This window comes from Leptosomus discolor, chromosome Z (assembly GCF_034619465.1).
Source record: "Leptosomus discolor isolate bLepDis1 chromosome Z, bLepDis1.hap2, whole genome shotgun sequence".
Classification (NCBI taxonomy): Eukaryota; Metazoa; Chordata; class Aves; order Leptosomiformes; family Leptosomidae; genus Leptosomus; species Leptosomus discolor.
Window position 1 is genome coordinate 44,093,993 of NC_141419.1, and position 25,001 is coordinate 44,118,993.

The following is a 25,001-nucleotide window of genomic DNA, read 5'->3' on the forward strand; positions in this document are numbered from 1 at the left end:
ATAAAGCAGGTGCATACATCTGCAACTGACACTCCCCTGCACCAGATGGTGTAGTACTTTGTTCAAGTCATCTGAAGCCCACCTCAAACGTCTTTACAGGGTTTAAAAACGCTGTAATGGGAGAGAAGAGTTCTATTAGAGAAAATACAGAGGACACTTAATGTTTGCCAGTGCGTATCTAGCAGACAGGTCTTTGGAGAAATGTGGACATGTGAGACCCTTCAGGCGAGTAGAGAGAGAAACCAGAAGGCAATTTGTGAAGGCAGATGTATTCCTTCCTTTTCAGAAGTGGCAGGACTATTCCATTCTTGAAAAAACTCATTTTCCAGAAAAATAATTAACATTACGTGACAAGTGGCTGTTTGTGCTCTATCCACTTCAACTTAATGTTGCTGAAATGAGCCAGTTACAATGTTGTGAAGTATTATCCTCAGGCAAGCTTTCAGGTTAAAACATGTGGGATGAGTAAGAGATCAGTAAGAGAACTCACCAACTCCTGCTGAGTTTCCAGAGAGCTTGAAACAGACATTTACAATTAAAAAAAAAAGAAGAGACTCAGTAATTCTCATAAAAGTAACATTAGAAACATAATTAAAAATAAGCTTCAGGTTTTTGACTGGATGATGTGGCAGTCTAGTATTTGCATCATACATTTGCTGATACCATATCCTTTACACAACCAGGTCCGACATTTAACACTCTGCCAGTCTGACACTTAACCCTTCCGCTCCTTGCAAACACATTTCACCTTATATTCATAGCTGAGGGAAATACAGTTCCATTACAGCTATGTTTATTATAAAGAAATATCAACAGGCACTGAAAGAATATGAATAAAGCCAAGTAGAGGGCTTCCTAGTAAAAGTATTTGCTTAGCCACCCCCTAGCCAGGATAAATTTATACATCCTCACATGCAGGTCCCAGAGAGATGCAAAAGATGTACATCAGTTTGGTACGCTGCTTTGCGCTCGTTGAGGTTTTTTTTTTTTTAAATCAACAGATAAGAGTTGCATTTCTGGGTAAGAGAAGGGTGTGAAGTATCAGCCAAATGTCCCATTTCCCGAAGGGATTAAAACCCCCATCCATAACACAAAGTCCAGTCCTTCACTGCTTTCCGAGAGAAGTCAGAAATGATTCCACAGCTGGCTCATCTTGCCCCTGCCTGCACCATCACCGTACCTCTTGGGTGTCTGATTCTTGTTACAGTTCCTTTCACTATTTGTCCCTACCTCCTCAGGAGTGAATTCCACAGGCTGACCTTAGGACACTGCTCCTTCTTTCTTAAGTTCACTGCCAAGGCAATTACAATTACTGACAATTTTTAAAAAGCAGCACGTGAGTATCATGTTAAAACAGACATTGCTAGATGAAAAAAAAAAAGGGATTTTAAAATCAATTCTGGATCTGTACCACGATTATCGAACTATTTAAATCCTTTCTGCTATTTATGCTATTATCACAGTTTTTTTCATTGTGGACAATACAATGTTTCTGAATTGTCTACAGAAACAGTGAACAAATTATTGCTGAAAGGTCTTTTCCAACCTAAATGATTCTGTTTTCTAGTCTACAAAAGAATTGATCCCACTGTTTTTCTTTTTAGCCAGGGAAATACAAATCATGTGTTTGTTAAGACCTACTGTAATAAAGATTTACGCATTTTGATCTGATTTCACGTAACACTAACATACACTGACTAACAGAGAGACAGGTATGAAATAATGCTACTTTTTAAAAATTAATCTTTATCTATTAATACCTTTTTAAGTCTGCATTTTACAGCACAGTATTTGCAGTGCCAGATTCTTGGTAACAGCACGTCGACAATACACCCTGAAATGTTTGTGGGTTTTGTGGCTCGCTTTTTTTTTAAAAAAAAAACAAAACACCGAAAAAGTAAAACATACAGCACATGGTGACATACCGAAACCTTTAATGCAGGAAACACTGCTTTATACAGGTTCCTCCAACATACCTGTGGCTTGGCAGAAGAGGCGAAAGGGTCCCCGGACACTAACATGCTGTGCCTGGTCACTTAGGAAAGGTGGCAACAACATGACCTTTTGGTCTGTGCTAGACCAAACATCAGGCTGGGTACTGGTGGGTGAAGGAGGTGAACCACTTCCCACACAGGACAAAAAGGAGGTACCAGTAGGAGGGAAAGGTATAGGAGATGAGGCTGTGTGACAGAAAAGGACAGAAAAGAAAAAAAAAAGAGGGTACTAAGGAAAAAAGTTGTAAGAAACACATCACACACTGAAGAAATAATGCAAAAAGACAAATGAATTTTAGAAGGGCAGTAAGAGGAAGTGTCCCTAGGGCCCTAGAGAAGAGCGCTTTCTTCCTTCACCCACGTTTCTTTCCATCCTTCCAATCCCCCTGGGGGTGTAACACATGCAACTAAAGCTGAGAAGAGAATCTGCTTCAAATTAATTGCCAAAGTTCTTCATTTTTTCCCCCTTAAAGGAAACCACAAGGAACATTAGTACTTGCAATATGGAAAGCAGGGTCATTGTGTGAAGTTTCATAAAAGTCAAGATATAATACAATTTATTTTAATATTTATTCTGTTATATGTACATAATTAAAAATAGAAAAATAAAACGAAACTGAATCTTATAAAATATAAACTGTTTACACTAAGATGGTCTAAATTATGTTTGCATGAAAATTCAACATAGAAAAGCAGCCCAGGCATACTGCTATTTACTGTTAAAATGTATTCTACTTCTAGCAATATTTACAGAAAGATGCAGTGAGAGGAACAATTCTTCAGGACTGTACCGCACAAAATGCTTTTACAGACAAACAGTGCTGCTGTGAACCAGGCTGAGAACAAATGCACACTTTCACGTTTGCAGGCAGATTCACATAAACAGTTCAAATGACCGATTGTTTGAGCAGCTCCAGTTTCAGTCTCCAGTTGCATAGGAGATTGGAAGGTGTCATCCAGAAAGGGTGATGCTGCAAAGATTTGTCACAAGAAGCTGAGTTATTTCTGAATGTGAAAAAAGAAAAAAAAAAAATCGGCAATGTTTTCTCATCAGGCTGTATCCTAACAGTCCATTACAGCGAGTCACTAGCTGAATTATTGTAGTTAATTCTTCTTGATCCCCATTTCGCTTCCACAGTGCAAAAAAACTCTGTGTGTGTCACTGCTAACTGACAGCTGCTTGCCTGTACTGTTTCATTACACCAAAGAAACAAAACGAAAAGAAATCCAGTTTTGTATAGAAAATAGAATGTGGCTATGTCCAGCGTGCCGGGGGGTGGGGGGGGGGGTGGGCAGACAGGAAAAAAAGGAAAAGGATTCCAAATCTATTATTTCCTCCCTCCCCCCTACTTACTCCCTGTTTTGTACTGATATTGTTTTACCTAAATTTCTAGAAAGCAGCAAACAAAAAAAGCCTTTAAACAAGATTATCCCTGAGAGTCTTACACAAATCAAGCCACGCTATCCCCATTATACCTTAAAATGTAAGATACTCAAAAAGCAGTTAAAAAAATTAACTTTAACCAACTAAAGAGACCTAGTGTGCCAAAACACAAAGCATAAAACTAATTACTAGAAGCAAAGGAAAAAAAATGTCCCAATCCGGACAAAAGTCTATAATTTACCAATCTGATAAACTAAACTTAATTTCCAATTTGGAATTAAAATGAAACTAGGTCTTTTTTTAATGGTGGCTAAAATTATGTGTAGACTGAAGTACTTTTTAAAGCCAACTGAATTAGAAAGTTACGTTTATCCTACGGAAGAACAGGGCTGAAGAACAAGGAAGTAACTGTTCACTAGAGTGAAGCGCTCGGGGAAAAATTGGGAACAAACAAATGGTGATCTGAAACTGGCCATTTAAAAAAAAAGAAGACAGTACAACACAAGATGCTATGGTCTGCAGACAAGAACACCACTTCTCTAATCTGGCGAGATCTGAACGCAAATTCACTTGCTGTACAGCTTGTACATGTGAGCCCCGCCATGGCTCAGCTGTCGCACACACGCTCTCTGTGCTCAAATAGCTAGCCACAGGACCACAGCTGATTTCCACTACTGAAACGGACGACTGAGTCCTTCAGTCCCCCTCCGCATCTGAGTCGGCGTACTTGAGCTCACACTTGACATCGAAGGGCTTGTCCTTTGCCTCTCGGGATGCCTGCGAATCCCCATGCTGCAGATGGCCGCTCCCGCAGTCGGGCTCAGTCTCATAGCCTGTGTCATGCGCCGGCTTCGGCTGCTCCCCGCTCTGGTGGCTGACACTGCCTTGCTCCACCAGCGTCTCCTTCACACTTTGCTCGCAATCAGAAAAATCTGACTTCGTTTTCTTCTTACCAAGCAGCATGACAGAGCGAAATTTCAAGCACTGCCCTGGCAAGTACCCTTTGTAACAGTTGTAGGACAGCAAGCACAAGAAGAGAATAAAAAAGAAGAGGAATAGGAACATCAACAGGAAATTATCGTTTGACTTGAGGAACATTGTCTTTTCTGGGACTGCGTCAGGAATTGAATTGAAGAGCTCTGTGTTGGAGGCTGCACTTGTTAGGACAGGGCCAATGGGCTTTGTTACTATCCTTCCTGTCGTTACCGGTACCACATGAGTAGTCGAGGTGTGAGCAGCAGACCCCTCGGTTGATACAGCTGACACTTTTGGCACATTGGTATTACCTTCTGTTGGTGCAGCTGCCACGGTGGGGCCCAGCGTGGTATGCTGGATCTTTTTCAGTTCCAAAACATGCTTAGCCAGCACTTGAGAGAACTTCTTATTCTTCACTTTTTCTTCTGACAAACACTGGTAAACACCGCTGTCTCCTTCTGATAAATTGAAGATGAGCAGCGCCTTTTCCAGCAGACGGTACTTGGGACTCTCCACTCTCAGCACATCATCTTTGAACTTCCAAACTACCTGTGCCAGATTGGACTTTTGAGAACACTTGAGTTCTGCTGTGCTCCCATGCTTGAATGTATGCTGTAGGGAATTCTCTCTTACTTTATCTGGAACATCAAAATAAACGTGCAGAATATCAGCAATGATTCCCATTTGCTCTAATCCGTACAGTTTCACAAGACTGTGCTATAGTCTTAACAGAAATGTAAGGATTACAGCATTTAGATTACCTCACAAGACCAAGGTGACAGCATGCAAGAATCTCAGTGAAATGCCAAGCTACGGCTGTGTACAAGACATCAAACAGACTAAGAGATAGGACACCTCAAACTCTAAGACAGCCTCCGCTTCTAGATAAAGAAGAGACCTCGTTGATCTGCAACAGAGCGCGCATCTGAGAAGAGTCATTGAGACAAGATGCTAAACTTGGTGTCACTTTATACGCAATTAGTGCATTTTAAGTAAATCAGCAAATACAAAATATCCAAAAAGAAATTGAACAAAGTGCTGTTACTCAAACTCTCTTCTAAAAAAATATCAGCACTTATGGCACACCCACAATGCAACACCACAAATTAAAGAAAAAAACCTAACAAGCAAAACAATTATGGCAGTCCATGCTTTTCTTGGGTTAGAAATAAAAACAGAGTAAATCAAACTCTTAAGAGCTTTGTTTACTGCAGTACAAATCTCTGCTAACACTACTCTTCCTTAAGATCTCTTTGATCTGGTGGCAGCAGCACACACTATAAAGAAAGGACCTCTGGTTACTTGCCTTAAAGGAGGTACTTAAGCTTCCTTGTATCATGTTCTGAGTCCCCCTCCCCTCTCACCATAAAACCAGCTTTTTTCAGGATCATTTCATGTGATCCAGCAGCAATAACCAAGCACTTATCAAAGCTCACAGTAGAATGTCAAATACTGTATCACAGAGACAGAAGCCCCTGCACTAGAAGTAAATACTGCTTTCATTCAGAAGTCGCTGTTGAGATGCCCCTTGCATTTCAAGGGTTTGTGCACTGCACACTGAAATGTATACAAACATAGACATTTTAAGACAATATGCGGGCTGTACAGATGCTCAAATATTCAAAAGCAGAATCTCATACATATTAAAATATAAATGAACATCCAGATAATTGCAAAAAACAAGCTGAACTAAACACAACTTTTTCACTACTCCACCTAGACGTGTAAAAGAGCTCTTCAAAGACTAACTCACCAGAACAAGAAGACGCATCTCCACCTATGTTCTGAATCCAGTTCCTGTAAAAAGGAAGTCCAAGTATTACAACTTCAAATCTTGCTTCCTACAGCCTGCCCACCCTCTTGTACTAGGTAAGATTCATCTTATCTAAATAGCATGAGCAGATATAGATGGATGGGAAAAAGTCAGTATTTTTTCAAATTCAGTTAAAAAAGTGTCAGTTATTGGTAAGGGGCAAGACTGATGCAATATTGACTGTAACTGTAAGGCAACCAAAGGCTACCATTACCTTTCAATGTCACTTTCTTTAAAAATATCAATGCAGGAAGCTTCAAGGGGTTTCCAAGCACAGTAAGGATCCCTTGCTAAAACACAGTCAACACAAGTGGTGTATTTGTCACAGAATGCCACCGGAGACTGAACCACACCAGAATTTGAACCAGCATAGAGGTATCTTCTGCCCTAAAAAAACCAAAGCACAACAAAAAAAAACCCACAATCACTTTCTCAAAGCTGAACAATCCACTTCATGAAACAATCTAAAAATCATTAAAAGCAGAGAGTTGCATACATACAGCCATGTTTGTAAAAACAGGAGCATGAGAAGAGTAACCATTTTGATTAGCTTTTATTTCTAGAAAGGAAACTTATCTTGAAAATATTCAGCAATGCTAGAAGTCCAAAGACAAAAGAACAAAAACCTGAAACAGATGCAGTTTATGAGAACGGACAGTAACCATATATCACACAGGTTTTCCACAAATATGCATGCACTGGCAACCCTTGTATGAGGCAAGGCAAGCCTGGGCCGCTGATGAGGCTGCAGCAGGCACATGCAAGCCTGAACAGGCAAGGCTTGATGTATGTAGAACCTGCTCCTGCGAACCCAAAGCAGCCCTACTGCCTTCAGCTTTTCTACCAGTCAGGTGTCTGCAGCCACATCAGCATCAGCCTTACAAAAGTCAAATGCCAGCTGCCTACTTGCTACTCAAGGAGGAACACTGGATAGTATTGAAAGGAAACAGCACTGGCAGGACACCTAGGAAAAGGGGGGTATAAACAGAACAGCTGTTTGACCCATTGTTGCTGGGGATTCCTGCTGAGCACAGCAGGAAAAGACCACACTCATCCCAAACATGCTTCTCGTAAAAGGCAGCTGCCTTATTTCACTCTTCTGTCTCAAATCTCAAGGAAACCAATGGCTGAAGGTACACTGTCAATTTACATACTATTATGCAAAGCCTCAAGAAAGGGGCCTGTGCTGTAACCCAAAATCACCAGTGACCAATCCTCTAGTCCTTTTGAGAGGCTGTGCATACAAAGCCGAACAGCACACCCCACCTTGGCAGCGGGCTGGCTTCATCCTGAGCAGAATACCAAGCAGATTTATCAGTGCTCTACCACAGTTGTCATGGCAAATGTGCCAGATGCAAGCACAGGGTGGCTTTTCCTGTACTGCAACCATATAGATCTCAGTATATAGAAATTTACTCAGGGGTCATGTCTGCAGTGAGACTGCTTGACTCTGGCAGGATTAATATGGTCACAAAGTGACAGGCAGACATCAAGAAAGATTTCTAGTAGAGAAACGTTCCTCAAAAACCTCAAGTTTGTGGTGCAGACTTTTGGTCTTGACATCAGAAACAGCCTTAACAAAACAACTAACAGGACATCTTAGGGCTGATTTTAGGTTTCAGAGCTCAGTGGCACTCTTTCACTAAGGATGTAAAGAGGTTTTGCCATAAGAAGTTGGAACAGGTTAGTCTCTTTAATTCAATGATGATGAGGAAGTCTGTCTTAAAATGAAGCTAGTGAATGATGCATTCTGACTAACAGCAGTTTCTAGACGAAGCCACAAGACCAAGCACAAATCAGTTTGTATCTGCCTCATATAATGCATGCAGGCAGCTTTCAAGGAAACTGTTGACACTGGAAGATGAAAGACAAAACTGGATCAAAAAACAATCCATTGGCACTGCTGGAAGATGGATTTTGAAAGAGAATCAGAGACATACAATTAAATGCAGCCTTTCATCCTGAAATTTAACTTAGGTTAGCGTCAGAATATGCTGCAGTGCCCACTGAAGGAAGTTTGCAGTGCCAGAGATGTACAAGTTTGTAGGAAAAGCTTCCCACCCTGCCAGAAAGCTCCCCCAATGCACTGGAGTGCTGCTCGTCTCTCTAGCGCTCTGCTAGCTAACAGAAAAGCCAACAATGCAACGCTGCATGTGGGCTGCAGTGTCTCAGCATGGTTCCCAGCTGGTACACGCATGAGTTCAGAGAGCAAGCAGCAAGCTGAGCAGACCATTTTAAAAAATTCAGACACATCTTTCAGTCATGCAGGAGTTCTGAGGATCTACCGTAGGCTCATCTAACTCTGCCCACCACCCTTCAAACAAGGTGAAGGTATACGGGAAGGGCCTGAAGACTACTGAAATAATGTGTTCCAAAAGGACTCTTGACTCCAGAGAGGTCTGAAGCCCACCATCAGGGGGACAACTGTTACCCTCTTGTGGTTAATCCATTGCTGAGGGATGCCACTAGACATATCGCAACACCAGCTCTATGAATCACTTCACTAGCAACTGAGTGCGATTGCTTCTGTAACGTCCAAGGACGTAGAAACTTGTGTTTTCACGGTGGGGAGCAGAAGTAATCCCTGTTTGGGCGGTACCGCAACTATACAGCTTTCATGACTCTGGCACCTGACTCAACCTCCAACTCCTCATCACTGAAAAGGACTACTGCTTTTATGTGAAATGTACCAGGCAGCACCACTTCAGTTTTGAGTGTTCGATTTGCACACCAGAAGTTATTCTAGCAACATGGAAGTTTCCCCTTGCAGAAGATACAAACTGTTACTCTCCACAGTGCCATGCAGGAAGCAGTGCTTTGGTTCAATCCTAAGCTTTAAGGGAAGTTTCTCTGTGAAAAGACAGCACATGCCCTATGCAGCCACTATGCTACGTCTCACATTTCCCCTCTTCAGGTTATTCTTGAGGAACTGAAAATGTGGGACCTGGATTCACAGCGAATAATTTCAGCACCATCATTTCTACACTAGCCTTGGCTACCAAGCGTGTGCTGGAACTGCTAAATCACGTGTCCTTGGTATCAGGCTGTAATGCCTATCCCATCCCTTCCCTTCCACTCCCCAGAAATGGGGGAATCATAATTAAGCCAGTCTACGAACGATCCCACAATTAGAAGATTGGGCATTAGCATATTTATTAGAAGAGTTATTTATCATTATCTTCCATCACAGGGCAAATGCTGAAACCTCCCGTCAAAGCAAGGCATGTGAAGCTTTCTTTGCAGATAAAGCAGAATAAACTAGCAAACATTTATATGTATACATACAGCTATATATATATCTACACACACACACAATTTACATACACAGAAACAGAAATACATATATATGTGTGTATATATATATACACAGTAAGCTGACAGTGTGTTGCATCGTACAAAAATAATACAAACATCTCTATGAGCATGGAAGTTTTTAATCACTGATTTTCATTTGTCTATCAAATGAAATAGACTTCTTTCTATTATAAATATGAAAGGACAAACGGGTGTGCAAGATGAATTTGAAATAATGATGGGTAAAGCTCTCTTCCACTGAGATGATCGTGTGGCAAGCAAAGTTTTATTAAACAAAAATAAAAGCTGTTTCTAAGATATCTTAGCAATATTCCCAAATCCCTAGCTGCAAAGCATTTATCGATCACTACTGAACGCCACTATTACTACCACACTTCAAAAGAGTCATTCTTTCCTTAAGAAATACCAAAATTTTGCCAGTTGAGGGGTCTGATTAGAGTAATAATCTGCCACTTCTAGGGTAATAATCTCACAGACATTCACAGATCTGCAGGTCTGAATAACTAGGGCCAGAAGCCTAACCAGCGTACAAAGTACACACAGTGATTATGCTTCCACTGTCACAAAACCACTCTCTGATTAAACCAAGGGACTGATTAACAGCACAGAACAAGCACTGGGTTTGGAGCCTGTGGCAAGACTTGCGTCCCCCAGCTGGAGCTGCAGCTGGTGCCCAGCAGGGCAGACAGGACCTCCCCAGACGTCCTCAGCCCCACCACACCAATGTGACTGCTCTCACAATACACCTAGCATGCAGGAGCCTGTGAGATTTGGGACAGTAGAAACCAATTAGTTACATAATTATGAGCCTCTCTGCAAGACAAAACTGTTCTCTTAGTTCTATTTCCTCAAAAAGATATACCACTCCTCTGCTAAACCCCGAGGACGTTTCCTCACGGAAACGGCCACAAGGGGTCAGGATTTTTTCCATCACTCCTAACCTGAAAACTGGTACCTTAAAATATGTCATGACTTTCAGCTTCTGCACATGGAATCCAAGAAGACCTGCACACCTGTGCTGCCCCCCACCCCCTCCCACCCAGCTTCCCCATACCTACATACCTTCAGAAGCTTGCCACCTACCAAACACACTGAAATGCAGCAGGCAATATGTGACATGGCTGCAGCACAAGGACTTAACAGATGCAGCCCTTGGCTCTGTGCACAGTGACGGTGGTCTTTCATCATGACAAGGTTACAGGGTGATACTAAAAAGTTTTGTGGAAGAGCAAAATGAGATTAATGCCGTTATGATTATAGCGCTTACTTTTTTGGATGAAAGCAATAGAGTTTGGACTGGCTCAAAGTTTGGAAAAAGCTGTGTTTCTTCAATAATATGCATTCCATTTTCATAGCTGATAGCTTTGTGCAGGGCTCCTCGATCTGAAACAATGAAACAATATATTTAAGTAAGAACCTTAAAATAAAAAGGCAGGAAAAAAATGGCACAATTCCTGTAAATCGTCTCAATAATCTGCCTGCTGTTCAGCTGATGACTTCACACAACTCTGTGCCGATGGCAACCTTACCATGGCAGGCTTAAAGCTGCCACCATAAGGAGTTCCAAGCAAGAAACAACATTTTGGGACAAAGAGTGATCACTTAGAGAGTATCTTGTGTGGTTTTGCCGCACTCATTGCAATTTTGCAGGTCTTTTCCTGCAATACTTTTTCAAAGCATGTAAGAGTCTTCATTTACTCACCATGGCCCCTTACTTTTTACACTTGCTGGTGTAAAACCATTGCAAACATGGAAGTCTCAAGAGTTTCTCTTAGAACATACTTTAGCCTAAAGAATCAGTGCTTCATTAAAAAAAAAAAAAGTGTTTTGCAGAACTCACCTGTACTGATAAACATAACATCATATATGGTGCCATTGAGTGCTCTGACTCTGTCTACTACAATCTGGGTATACTTCACATCTCGTTTTACTAGTCGAGGTCTGTCTCCCATTGGAGTCACAGAGTCATCCATTAAAGGATGATCTTTAACAAACTGCAATGTCTTGTCTGGTAAATTCAGAGAGCTCATGTAGTTTGATGCTCTGGCTTCATTGTTTATACACTAGCAGGGCAGGGGACAAACCAGGGAGAAAAAAAAAAAGACAACCAAATTATATAATTTACCTGTACAAAACAGAGACAATTAACAGCCGCTACATGCATTTTCCTCTCTGTGCTATTTTGGCCAGTAAGCACACCTTTACATTATATTCATTCTGCCAAGGAAGGTCCTTGGGTCTCATGGCACTTTGGCTTTTGTGATGTACTAATCTCCGAGCTTCGGACTACATTTTTGCTTGGGGCCAAAACATGTTTTAGGAAAATATTCTTTCCGGACTCTGATGTTTCTTAACTACTTTTAACTGTCACCTCATTCAGCCATAGCAACAAGATGACTGCAGAGAACATGAGAAAGTAAGAAAAGTGCAAAAGAGACGCAACACTATGAACATTCTAGTTTGCAGAGCAATGCACTGCATTGGATAAACCTGCTGAATCTATTGAGACAATGCAATGATTGACATACATCGGTTCACGTGAACTAAAAAGTATTTTATGTTGCTTAGTGTATACTGACATCTATTTCACCACTAGAAAATCAGTAACAAACTAATGAAAATAAAAACCAGCAAATAAGTCAATTGTAAAACAAAAAAACCCACTTTGATTCCCAGATACAAAGTTCTGAACAAATCACTTCAGTATTTTTCTACATACAAAGTCTTTACAACAAAAAGTATCCAGAACTGGACAAAACAAAATTAAGCTTTAGCATGTTCCCTAATGTTTTCTCGTTTCTTTACTCCTGAGCATTAAAAAAAGACTAGTCATCAGATACAAGAGTACAGAAACTTACCGCACCAGGCCGAGGATTAGGAATTTCCCCATTGTATCGTACCCATTTTGTATGAGACTGTTCTACTGTAGCACTCTGCATATATTTTCCTTTCAAGAAAACCTCTTCCACAGTAGACAGGTTGTATGCACACACTGCTGACAGCCCAACATTATTCCTAAAAGTTCAGGAAGAAAGAAAAAAAAAAAATCATAGGAGTTATTATTACTTGTTGTAGTAACCAACTGAGATTAAAAATACTTATCCAGGAAAAGGCTATACCACACTTACAGTTGCGGTGTGAAGACTCCATATATGACTGGTTCCTTTAAAGTTGGAGACTTGAGAATAAAAACATCATTGATAATATTGAAAATTAAATTCTTATCAGGGATGGTACAAATCAATCTGGCCTTGAGAAAAGTAGTCCATTTCTTCTGCAAGGTTCTTAGTCCTCCTTGGTCCCTCTTTTGATATTAAAAAAAATAAAAAGGTGTTTGCAAGGAGAATTAGCAGCATTTTTGCATTTAAGAACCATTGCCATACAGCATGAAATGACCGAACCCTGTTATTTTCTAACATTTCACCTACAGCAACAGCAATAAATGTTAACACATCCACAAACAGAAAAGTAAGGAAGACACAGGAAAATTTGTTGATTCAACAAAAATAATGCAGAATGGTTTCTCTCAATAGAGGTAAGATGGGATATGAGACTTACAATGTAACCACACTTCAGCAACACTTAAAAAATTGAGATGAGCAATGCACCCTTAGAAAAAAATGCTTCTTAGAACAAGCAAAATAAGCACGGAACTATTACACTGGCCCTTAAGAGAAATAAGTCACATTGCATTTGTTCTCCGACATTTAAACTGTGATTAAATTCTAATGCTGCAATATGCACTTAAACTTGCCTGACATTAACAATTCCATTAGAAGAAATGCAGCAATGGCTTAATCCTGCAAGCAGTTACCACCTTTACTAAGTCTTTGCAGTACCAAGGCTTAAAGAAGTAAATATACATTGACTAGAAATGTTTCAAAGTATTTGATGCTTGAGCTGTAGCTCTGTTACTTCTCTTCAAAATGCAGGGCATATTTGAACACAATTGATAGTTCCCATTCATCATCCAATGCTGTCATGCAAAGTACTAAAGGAAGTCTGCAAAATTTATGAAAAACATTAAGTCTACATGCTTATAGATTTGCAACCTGCCATTGACTCCTATTGCTGAAATAAAAGTTCTCATATTCCACACACTCCCCTTTTAAAGCGCGCACAAGCTGTCCGTGGGCAGAGGGCCATAATAATAAGTCCCATGTAAATCTCCTTCCAGCTGCTTGTTTAATGGAAATCTCAAGGGCACTAACTTGTTATTGCTGTTTTGACTTCCATGTTTAAATATAAAACAGTAAAGTCAAAATAAAATCTTTCAACCGCATCAAAATGAAACAGCTAGATAAATTTCCTGTTGGAAAAAAAATCCTGAGGAAATTGATACATTCCACTGAAAAAGTTTTTGTTAAATCAACATTTTCTACTGGAAAAAACACTCTTCCATCAGCAAGAATTTTAACTGATACTCCTGAGTACGTACTTGCATCAGCCTAACACACTGAGGTTTAAACACAGCAAGTGTGACTGAATCAGGCTGCTGGTGACCATTTTCCTTGAGGCTCCAGCAGCTCTAACAGCTTCATGGAAGTCCCATCTGCTACACCACAGTCAAGAGCTATTCTGCTGTGGACACAGCTATGGTTTTGTTTGTACACAGCTACTTGAAATTAACTGGACAAACACCCTATCTGCTCAGTTCCAACCACAGTCAGTTCTTCCCAGGGAGCTGTACTTAATGGTTGTTTAAGAAAAAAAAAAAAAAACACAACACACACAAAAAGGAAAGCCAGGGGAGACACTTTTTCTGTTGCTGGGGTTTGTGGCGATTGGTTTTTTTCCCCCCCAGGGGTGGGCAGAACCCTCAGATGTACTAAAATTTCACCACTGTGCAAAATTAAATGAAGTACTTTTTCCCAAAGCAACAGTTAGGTGTTCTCAGTTCTGAGGAATTGATTAGATTTGCTGATTCACTAAGTTCGACCACTTCCATTTAATAGGGTTTTTAACACACACACACACACACAAAATTCTAGACAAATTAGTAAAAGCAAATTGAACCATGTCGCACCTTGCACACTCTAGCTATCCTTGGAATCATCAGTTTTCCAACAAATTCATACTCCACAGACACCTCGGTGAAAAAGAAGTATATCTTGTCATCTTCTCCATCTGTGGTGTTTTGATCTGCTCTTATCACATCAGCAAAAACAAAACTGGGCTCTACAGATACAAAGAGAAGATTTTTATACTATATATGAGACTACTAACTTGATTCCCTCAAAGACCCTCTAGGAGTCCTCTTTCACCCAAACCACACCCTGCATTTACCTGCTCTTCAGTCACTGACCTGCCTACACAGTTTGCTGTTCCTTATATGAACAGCATTTCTAAAAAAAAAAAACCAGAGAAAAAACCAAAACAACAGACCCTAGATGAAAGCACTAAGGTAGCTGAGAGATCTCTATGGTCTGATACCTTGTTACTTCAACATTCTTCAGTTCACATTCAAGTATGGTTTTCCAACGGGCCTGGAGGGGTACCGTCCTTTATTTCAGCTATTATAGAATCACAGCATGTTAGGGGTTGGAAGGAACCTCGAAAGATCATCTAGTCCAACCCCCCTGCCAAAGCAGGACCACCTAGAGCAGGTCACACAGGAACACGTCCAGGCGGGTTTTGAATGTCTCCAGAGAAGGAGACTCCACCACCTCTCTGGGCAGCCTCTTCCAGTGCTCTGTCACCCTCACAGTGAAAAAGTTCTTCCTTATGTTGATGTGGAACTTCCTATGCTCCAGCTTGCACCCATTGCCCCTTGTCCTGTCATTGACCATCACCGAGAAGAGCCCGGCTCCATCCTCCTGACACTCACCCTTTACATATTCATAAACACTAACCAGGTCACCCCTCAGTCTCCTCTTCTCCAAGCTAAAGAGACCCAGCTCCCTCAGCCTTTCATCATAAGGGAGATGTTCCACGCCTGGAACATTTATTAGCCGAAACACTAAAAATTACAGTATCATTACAACATGTATTACAAAACTCAGTATCCTGTACTTTTTTGAAAGAATGCATCTTTTGGAATACGCTAACTTCATGATTTTGGTCTTTTTTGGCAGAAAGCCACAAATGTCTCAGCATTCACGAAACTTCAGTTCTTGAATTTCAAAATTCACAAAATCAACAGGAGCCACATCAGCGCAATTTGAAAACCTGTTAGAAACCAAAACCATTTTCTGCCTTACTGCATCATAACTATACTGCCTTATTGCAAGGATGAACAAGTAGCTACAAAATGAACTGTAGACCTTTAATGTCAAATTGAAGCCTGACTGTTTTGATGCTGTTTCCATTGTCAATGCCGAGAAATTTCCTGAAATTTCAAAACAAAATCTCTTGATGGCACACATGAAGGCACGCACACACACGTCGGTGTATGCCAGTGTAACAAAATGCATTCTCTTTCAGGTATTAGACAACTGCCCCTTACCCCAGGTGAGACACTTAAACTCTTTGTGCAAGTGTGACACCGAAGAACAAAAACTGATTTGGCCGGGCCAGTTCTCATGCCCACTTACCATTAAGCCAAGGTATTGCATACTCTGTTCTCAGAGGGCTCTGATGAGAGTGCCGTGAAATGATAGGTTCACTTCCCAAGAAATTGTAAGAAGTCCCGGAATAAAGCTCCTCATCTTTAACACAAAAACAAATATTTTAAACTTTCTTATGCACTGGATACCAAAAGGGTACATAAATATTTCAGGAGACTATGTGAGCTTAAACTTCCCACCAGAAAAGATAAACAAGGATTTCCTCTAAATTGCCCCAGACATGTCTTCTGTGTTTACATTTCTGCTGACCATTCTCAAGCCTATCACTTCCACAATTTGGCTTTACTATTGCTCTAACACAAGCAACTGGCAAAAGTCAGCATTGGTTTTTCGGTAATTTAACACTTAACATGTAAATCTACAGTTCATGTACAAACATGCAAATTTACTTAAGAAACGCCACAGAAGTTTTGGAAGTAATTATTTTACTCTCCTTCTATGCCACCATGATTCAAACTCAACTTCTAAGAACTTAGACAACAGTGTAGGGAGCGTGTTCTTTTCTTCCTCATTTCCTTTTTCATGTTACTTTGAGCTTCTCTTTTATGATCTTGTGACACCAGGGTACAGTCTTGAACTCTGTTTCCACCAAATCAAGATTCAGTGGTGTCTAACCATGCAGTAATACACTCCCAGTAAGCAGCTCACTTCCCCATTCTGTTTCATGGCTATGTCTCCAGGGCAGCTAAAAAAATCCTACTTGTTAAATTAACTGAAATGACAGTAATGGATACTACACAGGTGGCCAAAGTACATTTAGGCTACCTGGACTAAATATGTTAAAGACCTGAAAACACAGTTTAAAAATTAGTATTTTAGAAGTTGCTTCCAAAACAACCTAGAGTTTTAACCTCTCCTTTCAAGAAACACGCTAAGGTTGACTACATAAATATTTCAATGTCTATCTAGATATACAGTAAAGATGTAAAATATGGATGCAACCTATCATTTTGATACTGACACTGGAGAATGACAGAGGAAAAGATTGAACATTTTTATACATAATAACGAGGTATGCAAAGTCTGAACTTACCAACCATAACAGACGTGTAGCTTTGAGCAGGATCAAATGGACATCTGCCCTTACCATCTTCATTTTTACCTCCAAGTTCAAATGAAATTAAATTCTGTAAAAAATTAAGTTGAAAACCACAAAACAACTGTTGGTACTTTTCTTTCAGCCACTTGACTCATGCAAAGGTAACTGAAAAATTAAAACTAAATAATGGACTATATACAATCAACTTCCAGCATCAAAGGCACTTTTTGTAAGAATATAAAAGGCATATCTGTTTTCAGAAAAATCTTATCGACTCCAGCAGACAGAGAGGAAATGTGATCCTATGATTTGTGAGGGCTGGGGCAGAAAAGAACAAAGGATAAAAAGTTAAATCGAGACAGACCTCAAGAAAGAGCACCCAGAAAAGCCAGACAGCAGGAAAGGCAGAGAAGTTAACTGATATATGGAAAGAGTTGGCAATTATCGAATTAGCCTGGACAAAAATACAGAGTTTTAGAAATCAAGAAGACTTTCTGAAATGGATCTAGCAATTTTCAAGATTATGTTAAACGTGTGAGATGGGGCATAATACAACTAAATTTTAAAAAGCAACAGAGTACTTCATCTGCTACTGTATAAATCCCCTAAAAACCGAGGGAATGAGGACCAGAAAGATGATGGAGAATTGTAGCCACAGTACTGGGGAAGTGATCAGTTACACAGTGTAATAAAGACATTGGAAGCTAAGGGCAATGACTTCTGGCAGCATTCCAGAGGTGATGGCAGGCAGACTTGCAGGCAGGGGAGACAAAAAAGAACAAACAATTACAAGATTTCTCAATTTCAGAATTGTTAAGAGCCACAGCAAGGAGAACAATACAAGAGTCAGCAGCAAGAAAAGGGAGTTTTGATTTTGCGCCAAGACTTCACTCTGAAGCATTCAGCACTATGAAGCTGTGGCATAGCTAGGAGCAAAGACAAGACGAGCAGAGACAGGAATCTGAGCAATTTCAGGGAGATTCAGTAATGGATGGAAGGTACAAAGAATGTAATTTCAGTTTTAGAAATTGTTTCTAGGCTAATGCACAATACATGAAGAATTATGAAAGCTAAGAAAAAAGTAAATCTGCAGTTAAACAAGATGAATCAATAATGCAGTAAGTGCCTTGAAAAAAGAACAGCACTGTTTATTTCCATACTCTCCTCATTACTGTGAGACAGTGTAGTAAATGTTCCAAATGTTACAACCAGCACCAGAATTGCCACAGTCTTTGGGAATGGAGATTAACTCATTGTTTAAATGAGCTGCTTTTAAGCTACAGTTATTATTGGGTCAAAACGTATGAACATTCTTACCAGGTAATCACATGTTGGCTGAAATGCATTAGTTCCACACACATAGAGAAAAGTATCATTCAGCTGTTGCAAGACACGCACATAATTACGACACTCCGTCTGTAACAGATGATGAGGAAAGGACCAGTCTGATAAACCACAGCTTCCACATAAATAAACAATTAAAAGTTGTGCTGTCAGCTTGTCTGTTGCCGCTACTTATGCCCCACCACACCAAGTAAGACTGGGTGACACAACCTCCACTGGGACACCACCTCCCTACAATCTCCAGGAGCTCTAGTCCTGCAGCATCTGGTTTCCTACAGCCAGCAGTGCACAGCTGCCTCAGTATACCTATCAGGGTAACATGACCAATACCATACACTCAGAGGGTGCATCTCAAGTTCAGGAAAGCACAAACTCCAAAGACATATCCGATCCCTGGGAACAACTAAAACACAGAATAAGTTTTAGACTTTGTCATCCCTTGTAAGCCCAGATGAAACCTCTAATACCATTAAATTAGCTACAAGGCTTTGTCACTTCTGTCTTTTTTTTTTTTTTAGTCCTTATATTTCAACTGCTCTTTCATCCAAGGAAGCTTCTTAATTCCTTCTGCTCTGAAATAGAACAAGGAGTTTGAGTAAAGCCTTGAATAAAGGATACTATAAAGTTTCAGAACAATAACCAAGAAAAACAACCCTAAACACCCACTTAGAGAAAGGAGAAAAAAAAACCCGGTATCAACAGCACCCCTTAATTCTTGCTGGTACACAGTCAGATACCACCACTGTACTGTAGTTCCATGAACTACTTAAGCAAGTATAAGCACTGTCCTTACTCTTCCTTCTTACGAGCCAAACCAGGTATTTCTGTGACTGTATGGTGGGTTCAATATAGCAGAAAACTAGGGGGGAAAAAAAGCACAAAATCAGTTTTCTGTCAGATGAGGTCCTTGAACAGCTCCATAAATGCTTTCTACTGGCACTAAACAGTGTAGTAAGAAATAGGAATAGTGGCTTAATACCTCAGAAGCATAGAATCACTTAGCTTGCAGAAGACCGTTAAGATCATTGTGTTCAACTAGTAACCTAGCAGTCTCAAGTCCACCACTAAACCATGTCCCTATGCACCACATCTACATGTCTTTCAAATACCTCCAGGGATGGTGACTCAACCAGTTCTCTCGGCAGCCTGTTCCAAGGCTTGATAAACCTTTCAGTGAAAAAATTTTTCCTAATGTCTAATCTAAACCTTCCCTGGTGCAACTTGAGGCCATTTCCTCCTGTCCTATTGCTTGTTACCTGCGAAGAGACCAACACCCACCTGGCTACAACCTCCTTTCAGGTCCTTGTAGAGAGCGATAAGGTCTCCCCTCAGCCTCCTTTATTCCAGGTTAAACAACCCCAGTTCCCTCAGCCGCTCCTCGTAAGACTGGTTATTCACCAGCTTCACTGCCCTTCTCTGGACACACTCCAGCACCTCAATGTCTTTCTTGCAGTGAGGGGCCCAAAACTGCACACAGTATTCGAGGGGGGGCCTCACCAGTGTCAAGTAGAGGGGTGCGATCACTTCCCTACTCCTGCTGGCCACGCTGTTTCCGATACAAAGGCTCACACATTGCTTTTATCAACCCAAAGGAGTTTTAACCCTGTATTTTTTAAGCACATATTTGTCTTTCTTCCAAAAAATACCTATAAAATACATGAGGACTAATGAGTTTTCCCCTGTTAAGCTTTCTAATTTTGCTTCACCCTTTTGAAACCATTGCACTGTGCAAAACATCACAGTGACTACTAAAACATCTATGAACACAGTGAGGAAAAAGCATGGCTGGCAGTAAGTGTGACTTGCTAAACTAGGGCTAGGGGAAAAAAGCAGAAGACAAGTTTGGAGCTCTGACAAACTACCTATTTATGGGGTCTAACATCCCTTGTAACTAACACCAATAAATCCCTGCAGAGGGCTGGCAGAGATCCACACACCATCCGCTTAACAGTAGGTACATGCAAGAAATTCACATCTCATGTTCATTGTGGCTGTATGTGAACATTATCACTAATAACCCCAACTGAACGTGGAGAACACAAATTACACTCTCTGAGTGCATCCTGAAGAGGCAGACAAGGAGGAAATGGCTCTTAAATACCCACCATACCTCATGTTAGGATAATGTATTGATGGTTGTCAGTCAAGGAAAGGCAGTAAGCTGAGCCAAAGGAGAGAGAGCCCACTCCCACCTTGAGAAGGCCCACAAATGCAGGCTATCTATCAGCCCTGGACCCAGCACCTGGGGTTTTATAACAGTGTGAATCAAACAGGCTGCAGGTTCAGGGGTGCTGATGTCAAATCCCTGCAAATGTAGAGTAGGACTGCTTTCTGTATTTGCAGGGCTTGCAGACTTCCACTTTCAAACCTCTGCTAAAACCCTGACCACCAGTCTTGTCCAGCAAACCCTCACTTTACCGTATCATTGAATGCAGTGGCGCTACACAAGGGGAAAGCTGCACCCACATATAGTCAATCACCGTTGTCAATCACAAGTAAGCCATTCTCCACAGAAAGGCAAAATGAGCAAGCCAGCCTGTGCGCTGTCAGTCATGAGAAGCCCACAGTTCCCACAAACACCAAGGGACCCTTGGGGCTGAGCTGCCTGCACTGTCCAGCCATCAGGAGATCAGGCAGCCCAGGTGCCAGGGAGACATGTGAGCAGTCCCACCAGCAAGCTGCTGCCCCACAGGGCACACCTGCTAAGCACTGCAATAAGGATATATGTAGTCAGTGAAAAACATACTGGTGGAACAGCAGGAGCCTAATAAAGAAACCCTATGCCCTAAAGCAAAGCAAACAAAATTATCAGTCATTTTGTAAAATCAAATGCTGGGGAGGAATTATTGCAGTAACAAAACACAACAGTTGCTATCAATTACCTCAGTGAAAGTAATACTGGTTTATCACTTTAATAGAAAAACTTGTTACATTAAGCACACATCAAGGTGTGTTCTGATTTTCAAACATTCAAATAATATTCACCAGCAAGAAAAAAATAAAGTAAGAATTAAAAAAATACAACTAAGCATGCTGCAGTTTCTAAAGCTCAAGTTAATTAAAGAATTTAGATGATTATTTGAAAATTTTAATTTCAAACATTTGGAGCCTTTCTTCTTTTAACACCACTCCTCTTGAAGTGAAACTTCTAACATCTTTCTCGAAGCTCAATAAAAGCACATACCTGTTCCGATTTGCCCTTGACTGCACATTTAGTCCTTTTATCTTCTGTGACCTTCCAGTGTAACTAAGTGAAAAAACAAGCAACAAAAAGGCACATTCAGAGCACTTTAATTCAATGCAAGGTCTGAAAATCTCGCAATAACACACAAAAAAAGGCAATCCTAAGACTATCTGCAGCAAATGCAAGCCATTTTGCAAGTAGCTTTCAAAGGTTCAAAGCCGTTCTTTCCTGGGGAGGTGACACTTCCAAATGCATGTGTGGTAAGCGGGGCTAAACCACTGCTATTATCTTTCGGGTTCATCATGTTTCCCCTCAAATTGCTAATGAAGTTTCATTACCATATGCATTAGGGAAATGCAACTGTAACTGCTTTAAGTACTTCTCAATTTTAAATACTTCTCAATTTCATTCACACTTGAATGAAAAACACTTCGGGGGGGGTGGAATCAAAGAAAACTTATTGGACCGATTTACACTACATGGAGAAGTACAATTTGAACAGTTATATGCCCTCATAAAACAAGTTTTAGATGCTGGTGAAATTGCCCACTACCAGCTATAAAGATTTTGTTCAGACTAAAAATCATATGAGCATCTTCCAAAACATCCTGGGCGAGACCCCACGCCATGCCTCTCAAGTGTCAGCCTGTGCTGCTGACGGGATGAGAAGCAGGAGCCTGGGAAGGACTGGAAGCAATGCAATGCTAGCATACTTCCGCATGGGCTAATCTACTCCAAGAAGCCAGTGTCAGCACATCCAGAGTATTTCTTGGAGCAAGCTGGATCAGACCTGTCTGCACCACAGCTTGCTGTGCAGACACACCTAGAGACACAAAACAGAAGCTGAAACCGAAAGGACAGGGCCTTCATTTCATTTGAAGCATGTCTGCAGCCTGCCACTCCTGAACAAGCTCCGACTTTGCTTCTGTTTCAGATGAGGTTACCTTCTGACGCAGACTGGCAGGAAATGGCCCACTCCTGATAATAAAAATGTGTAAGGACCACCATTACAGGTGATACCTCCGGTCCAGCATCCTGACCCCAAGAAGAAAATACCTACGGAGACCTCTAATTACTTATGTCCAACTTAGTGTTTCCTCATCTGATGGCATGTTTTAATCTTCCACAAATAACACAGGAGTAGCCAATATAGAGTATTTTCTCTTACAGGTACCTACCACCTGAAGTGCAGTGCTACTGATATCAGGAAATAAAGTCAAATTTGAAGTATGATTTTTACATGGAGGACAACGTATTAAAATGCATACCTCGTGCCGCTTTTCAGCAATATTCACAGCATTTAATGCAAAGATCACTTCTCTAGCTCCTACATACAGAACATCTTTGTTTTCACTTAACAGCAAGGTTGAATAGTTTGACACTTCTGATTCATGAAAATGTATTAGCTGGACCTCTGTTGAAATGAAGGAAAAATAACACCACATGAAGAAACACGGTCACGCAGGGTCAAGTTTATGGGTCATTTTTCTAAGTTGTCTAGCAGCTGTTGGATATTTTGAAAACAACAAAGGTTAGTTTGGACAACACATGTAATGGACAGGAGACCCCCTCAGAAGCTTGGTTCAGCAGAAACAGCAGCTCCCATCATCCGACATCAAAATCACTCATCCCTGCTTTCTCATTCAATTTCAAATTCCTAAATAATTCTTCTTGTAGCAATCCCTATAACTTGCATTTTCCTTCATTTTTTTTCTACCTGTTAACTCTCTTTTCTAACCTTCTACTTTACACCTTTTACAAAAGGTCCTTCCTCACCTTTTCCCTTCCACGTACCCACCTACTGTAGAAAACCAGGCCAGTCACCACATCCCTTGTAACCACTCCCAAAAAAAAAACCTCACAAAAAATCCTCCACCTTAAAAGACAACACTTTGGCATATTACCATAGCAGAAAGAAGACACAGAAGCTAAAAGTAAACAATTTACAGAGGGTCAATAAGCAGATTTTGAAGTGGAGACCAGAGATGAAATGCACATGACAAAAAGAAGTAACACGAAGACACCGGGGAACTGAGACACCAGGGAACCAACAGTGGAATGAGGAAGCACACAGACTGGAACAGAACAGCTTGGAGAAAAATGACACAAAATGACTAATGTACAAGAGTATTTTTTCCTGCATGTACAACCATAATGGAAAAACGACTGAAAGCTTGGGAGACTGCATTTTGTGCAAGAGACTACCACAAGATTAATTAAGCATGGCTTTTTAAGATATAGGCAGAAAGCAATGTATTATTACTTCCAATTCTAACATTAGAAATTGCAAGTTTTTAACTATAATAGTCTGGAAACATTCATTTTAAACTAGATTCTCAAGCATGTAATTTTAAAATCTTTTGCTTGGTAGAAAAATTTTCCCCACATGAACTGCCTCATGTAACTCCACACGTTCATTCCTCCACGGAACTAAATTACCCCTCCTATTCAAAGTAGGCTTCCCATCTTTAAATGCAATCTTCATCAGACAGACAGGGAGAAATACCAGGAAAGAAAATTAATTCCATTTCCTTTAAGTAATTTGGATGTGGGTGTCTCCTAGTTAGGTACCGACTACCTGAAGTGCAGTGCTACTGCTATCAGGAAATACAGTCAAGTTTCTCATCTTACCTCTGTGTTCCCAAGTGATCCTTGGTACTGGGCCAAATGCTACTGTTACTTCCAGTAACAAACCCCAAACTGCATAAAAAGCACACAGAGCCATCTTCAGTGTCCTCACACTTCGTAGCTCCTTGGATAACTGCGGCAGGTAGCGTTCCTTCAGCAGAACAAATGCAAATCCCAGACAGTATTAGAGACCAGGCATTTCAGACCTTGAGAGCAGTGTAACAAGGCAGGCTGGAAGAACCCTAGAAGTACGTGCTTTTCAGCAGATCAGTTCTTCAAGGGAACGCACAGTTTCCAGGATGCTGCATACAGAGACTGCCCACACTCTCCACAGGCTGCGGAGCTGCCGAGAAGTGCAACTGAGCACATTCTTCTGTTTCGTTGCAGAAATAAATGATGCTGTGGAGAGAGGACAGGAGCAAGAAGTAGACAGGAAGGCAAACTGAGTACTGCCAAAAATAGCACATTGTATGTACCAACCTTTCAATATGTCTACAGCTGTCTGCATAGCTTAATTTGATTAAAAGGACATTAATTGGTGAAAATACGATTCTTAAAAACAAGCCACGTATTACACAGCAAACTGAAATTACTGCTTTCAGTTATTGTCTATCTAGAATGCCAAGTATAAATATTTCAAACTGTCACTTATGTTTAATGCACAAAATTCAACTCTAGCTTACATATTTCTTACTTTTGATAGTCAGTCAAAGAAAATCCCACCTCTCTGATAAATGATAAACAAAGATAACAAAAATC

At 40.7% G+C, this 25,001-nt stretch overlaps 1 protein-coding gene across 1 annotated transcript; it reads right to left on the reverse strand.

Moving 5' to 3' along the window:
* Positions 1–4,074: 4,074 nt before the first annotated feature.
* On the reverse strand, positions 4,075–24,339 carry SEMA4D (semaphorin 4D). Its single transcript, XM_009947854.1, has 14 exons — positions 24,246–24,339; positions 22,883–23,028; positions 21,615–21,677; positions 18,404–18,502; positions 17,081–17,174; positions 16,015–16,128; positions 14,508–14,659; positions 12,610–12,785; positions 12,340–12,496; positions 11,322–11,544; positions 10,749–10,864; positions 6,381–6,553; positions 6,107–6,150; positions 4,075–4,991 (listed from the first exon to the last, which is right to left on the reverse strand). The coding sequence occupies exons 1-14, from the start codon at positions 24,337–24,339 to the stop codon at positions 4,075–4,077; spliced, it is 2,568 nt and encodes an 855-aa protein (XP_009946156.1).
* Between the last annotated feature and the right edge of the window lie 662 nt (positions 24,340–25,001).

Excerpts from the sequence above, each read along its gene's own strand:
- SEMA4D (XM_009947854.1), bottom strand. The coding sequence starts at position 24,339 with ATGGCTCTGTGTGCTTTTTATGCAGTTTGGGGTTTGTTACTGGAAGTA. Across the intron at positions 6,554-10,748 it reads TATTGCTTTCATCCAAAAAA|GGCAGAAGATACCTCTATGC; the intron begins GTAAGCGCTATA and ends TGGTTTTTTTAG. Across the intron at positions 4,992-6,106 it reads AGATGCGTCTTCTTGTTCTG|ATAAAGTAAGAGAGAATTCC; the intron begins GTGAGTTAGTCT and ends TTGATGTTCCAG.